Source organism: Glossina fuscipes, unplaced genomic scaffold (genome assembly GCF_014805625.2).
Source record: "Glossina fuscipes isolate IAEA_lab_2018 unplaced genomic scaffold, Yale_Gfus_2 180, whole genome shotgun sequence".
Taxonomy (NCBI): domain Eukaryota; kingdom Metazoa; phylum Arthropoda; class Insecta; order Diptera; family Glossinidae; genus Glossina; species Glossina fuscipes.
In genome coordinates this window covers 267,930-276,133 of record NW_023998523.1, presented here as the reverse complement: position 1 = coordinate 276,133, position 8,204 = coordinate 267,930, and the positions used below count along the sequence as shown (strand labels likewise).

At 32.9% G+C, this 8,204-nt stretch overlaps 1 protein-coding gene across 1 annotated transcript; it reads left to right on the top strand.

Annotated features, from left to right (window-relative positions):
- Positions 1-4,405: 4,405 nt before the first annotated feature.
- On the top strand, positions 4,406-8,200 carry LOC119641819 (isoleucine--tRNA ligase, mitochondrial; the record flags this gene model as incomplete). The annotated part of the gene is made up of 13 exons (XM_038040683.1): positions 4,406-4,745; positions 4,841-4,960; positions 5,018-5,180; positions 5,233-5,440; positions 5,495-5,829; positions 5,886-6,058; positions 6,134-6,376; positions 6,437-6,603; positions 6,667-6,969; positions 7,034-7,150; positions 7,305-7,527; positions 7,606-7,840; positions 7,920-8,200. Coding segments are annotated over exons 1-13 (2,733 nt in total), but the record flags the coding sequence as incomplete, so codon positions are not given.
- Between the last annotated feature and the right edge of the window lie 4 nt (positions 8,201-8,204).

Here is an 8,204-nt window from a genome sequence, read left to right as displayed (position 1 = left end):
TATCACCTCAAACGAGCCAAACCGCTGTCACCGAAGTGGTGTTTTTAGTTTAGCGAACAGCCCGAAGTCACATGTGGCTACATCAGGGGAATGCATTGATTGTGGAACGATGTGGGTTGAATTTTTAGCCAAATGGTCTCGAAGAATCCATACATGTGTATTTTTTTTTTTTTTTTTAATATACTTCTTATGACTGATTATCTTGTGCAACTATACTTTTTGATAAAAAAAAATCGAAACTCTCTGGTTAACAAAATATTTTTTTTTTTCCCCGTCCCTTCAGAAAAGGACACACAATAGATTTCCGTAAAATACTTTTTATTTCTATTTTGCATATTTTCGGTATTACATAAGCTTTACATTAGGCTTGGTCGTTGAGTCGGGAATAACACTTTCATGATAATTCGTACGATCGTACGGCAGCGGGTATGAAAAAAACTTTTTTTCTTTTATATTGCACAATACATAGAACTATTTACCAGAGAAGAAACATAGATGATCCGTACTATATATTAACGCATAAAAATATTTAAAAACTTTTTATGTGATTAAGTTATAATTTATTATTGAAAAAATGACTCAAAATATATTCAAAATACGTACGAAATTAAAACAAAATATATGAAAAAATAGAGAAAATATAAATTTTAATTAAGTATTCCATATTAAGACAAAATTTATGTATGTATATATATATATATATATATACATATATATATATTTGTATATATGCATATGTGTGTGTATGTCTAACACATTTTATATATATACATATATATATACATGAAGCTCAAACTCAATGTCTGTGTTTTGTAATATAAATCAAGTGAAATTGACTACTTGTGCTCTGTGTGTATGTAGATCCTATTAAAATAGTGTTTTTTTTTTTTTATAAAAAAAAAAATCCGAAAATAATTAAACTAAAAAACTTAATATTTCTCCCCTTTGTAAATTATAGTATACTTACGTAAGTACGTATATACGCATGTATGTATTTATGCATGTATGCATGTATGTAGACCATAAGCTGCGCATATTATTTTGACCAGAATATGCAAAAAAAAATTCTCAGTTTCTATGCCACAAATAAACATTGTATGTGACAGGACAACGCTTCGGACCTTGTAATTGTAATTTTATTTAGTCAAAGTATAAAAACATACACTTGCAAATATATATATATATATATATATATATATAAATGTAAATATTTATATATATATATATGCATATATTAATACATATATATTTATATAAATATATTTATATGTATATATATAAGTACATTTATATATATATATGTATTTATATATACAATATAAAATAAATAATAAAATAAAACATTTAAATAACTTTTATGATTAAGCATTAACTAATATATATTATATTATTACTATTAGTATTATTATTAGAATTTAATAATATTGTATAGAGAGAAGAGACAACCAATCCCACATACATTAAGACACACGTACACGTACGCATACACATACACGCACACTTTTAAATTTAAAATTTCAAAGAGTTTTTTAAAAATTTAACCAAAAGTGTCATTGTTGTATGGAATAATATTGAAGACAAGAGAAAAAACAAAACAAAACAAAATTACAAAAACCAAACCATGAATAAAAGAAAGTTAATTTAACTGAAAAATCCCAAATTTTCATAGTTTTTCAATTCGTAACCTATTGAACTGTTAATAACAGTTGCGGCAATATTAACAACAAAAATTGCTTAGTGTACAAGTGACTCGTACTAGCGGGAGATTTTCGAGAGATTTGTTTGAGAGTAACCTTAACGGAGAAAGGGAATTGAATGGGTTTTAACGATTGATCCCAAATTGCGAACTATTTCCAAAAAACTTTACTACACCGAGAATGCTGTGTGATAATAAATATATTGATATGATCTCGCCGGCGCAGTACTAAAACGCAAACGCGTTAAAGCGTTAAACGTGACTCCATGCACGATCTCCTCAACACTTAAGAGGCGTTTTTTTCGCAAATGTGTGGAGATATGTAACAACAAAATTGATAATTACATCAAAATTCATTCGCAGACTACATATTTTGGCATTTTTAAATGGATTATATTTTAACAGGAACAAGAGCAGTTGGGCGATTTCGAGATAGATGTCCTCCTCTTTGCAATCTTAAATGCCGGAACAAACTACCGTCTGCCGGAAACATACGCTTTTCTGGGCCAGCTTAGCTTGTAATCCTTTTACTCAACTCAGCGAGTCATCTGTTATTGATTTGCTAACTACGTTGATTTGTACTAACGTTCCCGTTATTTAAAATGAGTGAAGACTTGTAGACAAGCACCTCCGAACACTAAATATCCTACGCTCACATCATCTAATACGATACTCTACACCTTATACGGTGTCAGATTTAAAAAATAGACCCGCATGGTCCAAATTTGCTACATTTAATTTCTATGTCTAATTACCAGTAAGGAGCAATTTTCAACCGCAAAATATAAAAAATTTGACTTTTTCCCTTACAAAAACTTACTTTTTCTCGGAACCATTGTATTGTCTTGTATAGAAAAACCAATTTATCTTGTCCAAATATGCCAAGGTTGACTCTAATGTCAACTCTCTGCTATCGATCAATTTTCACGATGCAAAATTAAAAATTGAAACATTGTGCTGCATAAAGTCTATCTTTCCTTAAGAAGGGTTATAAGGGCAGATATTAAAAAAATTGGCGAAACTGGTGGTGATAGCAAAAGTAGTATGACTTACTTCATTTCCAATAACTTCGTTCTTGGGCCAAACGGGCCCTACGGACCAAAATTTCGCCGAATAACTCAAAAATTGCGAACTAATGATTGAAAGGCAAAATACGTTAATAGGCAGTAGACAGACCAGGTAAAAACGATTCTAAAGGTAATTCTGCATTAATGGGTACAATAAAAAGTTTGGTCCATCTTAAGGCACTTCAAGGTTAATGAATCTTTAAAAGAAATTGTTATTTATACCGCTTAGAATACTTTTTACTTTTTAGCTAAGCGATCCTTGTAAGCAGATCACTGGCGGCGGCGAGACAAAGTTGCGATTTTAACACCTGGCGTTACTTGTATTAGACCCGGAAAACAATCAGCGGATTGGCAAACAATGACAACTACAAAATCTATATTAATTCCATCGATGGCTACTTTACGGGATGCCTCTTTATATGTATGGTCAACTAAATAAGCAAAGACTGACATTTCAGGTAAAAGAAACATTTCCCGTAATTTTCTAAAGTTTTCCTGGCTTTCTCTTAATGCCTGCAAAATATTGCATCCCGAAATAGTATCAGCGATTACCACTTCACCCAGCGGGCAATTTTATAAAGATCTCTACCGCATTGCAAAGAGTCAGTTCGCCGATGTCAGCAAATTTACGATCCTCCATTATCAGGAAAATATGTCGTTCAGCCGTCGCTAACAAACTTTCATTGAATTCATTATTAAAATCTTCTAAAGTGTCGAGATGGGTTTTGAAAAGGTATATATAAGGACCCCATTTAACAGCTATTTCCAAAACTTGGGCGCATTTTGAAAGGTCGCAGCTAAACATAAATTCGTGTATTTTGTGGTCATTAACTTAAATGTTTCTTTAGTCACTTCAAATTTAGTTAAGTTCGGTCGTATTTCGTAAGACATTGCACTTCGAGCGAAATCGCTCCTCACTGAAATGATGAAAAACAAATAATTTTGTAAATTGTTAACGTAAATTTAGCAGATCGAAAGGCGTAATATTTCCTGTCTTCCCGTAATTTACCAGACCCTAATGTATAAATTTAACTTAACTTTTTTTTACTGTTATCTACCAAATTACCGATACTGCCTATTTGTACTTCGGCAATATATATATATATATATATATATTTGCTATAGGGAAAATCTTTGTTAACCATAAACATCTATAAGTAATCTCAGTTAAAAATATCATGCCTTGAGAATAGAGAGAGAGAGAGAGAAGTCTAGAGTTACCCGTCGAATATCGGCGAATTGACGTCGACTTTGATGTTGAAATAACCAAATTCAAATGCATTAATTTCATATAATTTGGGCATCAATGATTTTTTAGGAATCATATTCTTTATAAAATATAATTCTGCAATTTTCGATATATTGCGAACAATTGTTTCGTAAATTACTAATCACTTTTATTAAAAAAGAAAATCGTTATTACAGTGAGGATAAGCAACTAACAGTTGCACAATCATAAGTTTAAATAGCAAACCGAAATGAAATGAGAGCGCAAATGTCATATGTTTTCAGCGATTTCATTCCATCTATTTCATTCCATCTATTTCATTCCATCCATTTCATTCATACATGTTTAAACTCGACATCTACATATATGTTGGATCATTCTGATTGCTTTTCTTTTCCTTTCTGGAGTTTGTTTTTAAACGTTTCTATTCTCATTTAATAAATGAAAACATTTTCAAATTTCAGAAACTACTCCAAAAACATTTTTAATTACTTTAACTACTTTGCTTCCGCTTAAACTTCAAAAATGCCACAGCTGTTTTTTAAGGAATGAATTCTATTGTTAAGAACTCAACATAAATTGCATAAAAATGAATCAAGTTCTCCGTTGGAAAAGTGGCTTTCGGTTTTACTCAATTAAATATGCCGGAAAAGAATCTATTAAATACACAAGTACAATTAATTTACCAAGAACTAAATTCCCTACGCGTCTAGCACAAAAAGCCCGTATAGAAATTGAACGAAATTTAATTGAGGTGAGAGAGAAAAGAAGACCTTTTAAGTGTTTATGTTTTCATTCACATTTTCGAAGGTCCTTTTGAATGTTCGAATTTTTGTTTAAAATATGTAGTCAAAAATTGCGTCATGCTACCAATATCAAGAAGAACGACATCAAGGTGCCGCATTTATATTACATGATGGACCCCCCTATGCTAATGGAGATTTGCATATGGGCCATGCTGTTAATAAGGTATGTAATTAAAATGTTCAAGATGACATAGTTTTAAAAGTTCTCGCTCTTTTCCAGATATTAAAGGACATTACCATAAGGAGTCATGTGATAAGAGGTCATAAAGTTCACTACATACCCGGTTGGGATTGTCACGGTTTACCTATTGAATTAAAAGCTATGGCTGCAGCTAATGCCGGCACAAAATCTATGAAAGATCCGGTTATTATACGAAAAAAATGTAAGCGTATTTAAGTATTCTGTTACGTGTTTCTTATCTTCGACAATTGCAGCTCGTCAGTTTGCTTTAGATGCCATTGAGAGGCAGAAAAACCAATTTCGCTCTTGGGGAGTTCTAGCCAATTGGAATAACAAAAGCAAAGTGTATTTAACCTTTAATTCAAACTTTATTGTAAAGCAGTTGAATTTGTTTTTGGATTTGTATGAGAAGGGGCTGGTTTACCGTGACTTAAAACCAGTATATTGGTCTCCATCTTCAAAGTAATGCACTATAGTCGCTTAACATTTAATATATATTCAAAAAATTTGTATTAGGACAGCATTGGCTGAGGCTGAACTCGAATATGATGCAAATTTTGTTAGTCCTTCATTGTATGTAAGGTTTCGTTTGACAAATTTTCCAAATGCCATCGCCAAAGAATCGTTTAAAAATATATTTGCGCTAATTTGGACAACCACCCCGTGGACATTGCCCAGTAATCAAGCAATTTGCTACAATTCCAATCTAATGTATGCTTTGGTGAAACTGGAGTCGGATAATAACCAAATCCATGAGAAGGACGAAAATCGTTACTTAATCGCGCAAAGTTTATTAGAGGATTTTCAAAAGACTACTAATAAAATTTGCGTAGTTGAACAATTAATTCAAGGTTTGTTACATTATATGGAATCTAATTGTGTATGATCAAGAAGTGATTTTGTAAAGGGCACGAGCTGAAAAACTGCACTTACCAGCATCCAGTTTTTCTGGAGCAACAATCCTTACCATTTTTTGATGCTGCACATGTCCAAGAATTCAAAGGCACTGGCTTAGTTCATACTGCGCCCGCACATGGTCTGGATGATTTTATTATATGTACGAAGAACAGTATATCTATCGTAAGCACATTATAAACAATTTCTCATTTGAATTTTTTGCACACTTATTATGACACTTCTTCGCTTTTTATTAAGAGATCAATAATAAATGAAGAAGGAATTTACGACGACGGAGCACCTAGTTACTTAAAAGGTAAAACAGTCCTGGACGATGGCAATGAGTTGGTGATGAAAAATTTGAAAAAAGATATTGTATTTGCAAGCACTTTAACGCACAGTTATCCAATCGACTGGCGCACAAAAAAGCCGGTCATTATTAGAGCCAGTCAACAATGGTTTATAAATACTGCTGCTCTTAAAGACAGAGCTGTCGAAGAGGTTTATAACGAAAAATCAGTTTCTCAATCGTAAATTAAATACAATTTACTTATATTTCAGATTGACAAAATTGTGGTATATCCGCGAGTAAATGCGGAAGCAAGTAAAAAGTCACTGAAAGCACAAGTCATGAAACGACCGTATTGGTGTATATCACGGCAAAGGGCTTGGGGTGTTCCTATACCAGTTCTTTATGAAAAAACTTCCGGTAAAGTGTTGTTAAATAAGTAAGTAATTGAGAAAGTTGTTTTGAATTCTAAAAGCAACGTATTCTTCTCTCTCTAACGTAGAAAACTACTACAACATATTTGCGATTTAACAATCAAAGAGGATAACATTGATTTTTGGTGGTCGCAGTCGATGGAAAAACTCTTGCCACCGTTCCTTCTGAATGAATTCAATGTAAAAGCTTCTGATGTAACGAAAGGAGCCGACATTTTCGACATATGGTTTGATTCGGGCAGTACGTGGTCTCAGGTTCTCGAAAATCAACAAGCAGCTGATTTATATTTGGAAGGTTGTGATCAGTTTACCGGCTGGTTTCAGTCTTCTTTATTGCTTAGCATAGCCGCTAGAAACTGCACCCCTTATAAGTGAGTATTATTGAATTTGAGTATTGGTCGACTTTCGTATCCGAACACTTTTTCTATGGTATAGGGCTCTATTTATTCATGGATTTGCTGTAGATGAAAATGGTCACAAAATGTCTAAATCTTTGGGAAATATTATATCTCCAAAAGACATATCAGCCAAATACGGAGTAGATTCCTTACGGTAGGTTAAAGGTTTCAAAATTCGTCATCTAACAATTGTTTTATAAGTAAATATCAATTTTCCAAACATATGAGCATTTGTTAATAAGAGGAAAAAGATAAATCTCTTGAGCAGTCAATCTACGTTAGACCACTTAATACATAACATGTTTCAGATGGTGGGTAGCTGCACATGGAACTCAACATATGGCAATTAATGTAAGCCATCAATTGGTACAACAGTCTGCCGAAAGTTTAGGCAAAATTAGGGCAATTTTGCGTTATCTTAATGGATCCATTGAGGATAAATCACTCAAATCATCAAATATGTTGACAACAACAGCGGAATCATATCTGAACCGTTTTCTGTTAAGCCAACTTTATAATTTTGAAAAAGAGGTGAGGAAATCTTAGAATTGTACACAAATATTTATAAATATTTCAATACCGCCTCGATCGATGTTCAATTAATTGTAGGTGTTCTCCTTGTATGATTGCTGTGAATACAATCGCGTAATAGCCTGTATCCAGAATTTTGTGACCAATCAAATTTCCGCGAACTATATTCACTTAATCAAGGATCGGTTTTATTGCGGTACAACGAAAGAAATTGAAAACATACGCTTTACCTTAAAACAGTGCTACACTCTTTTATGTAAAGCTCTGTGGCCAATTGCCCCACTATTGGTTGAGGAAAGCTGGAGTTATTTTGGTAAGTACTATTTATAAAGTCGACGTAGACACAAAAAGCAAGTAGACTCTTCTGAAAATGCTGTTCTCTAAATTTCAAGATGATTCGAAAAGTTTCTACGAAGACAAGTTTCAAGCGGAACCTACTTGGAAGGATGAATCTGTTGAAGAGGTCATGGAAAAGGCTCTGGAATTGAAACGTGCCCTGAATCAACAAACCAAATCGAAGAATTCGTGGTTGTTATCCCTTCAAGTGAAATGCGGCGAAAGTACTTTGAATTTATTGAAACGGTTGCATCCCTCGTTGAACACATCTTTAACAGAATCAGAATTATGTGAGATTTTGCAAGTGAACTCGGTAAATCTTCAAAGTTTGACTACCCCTA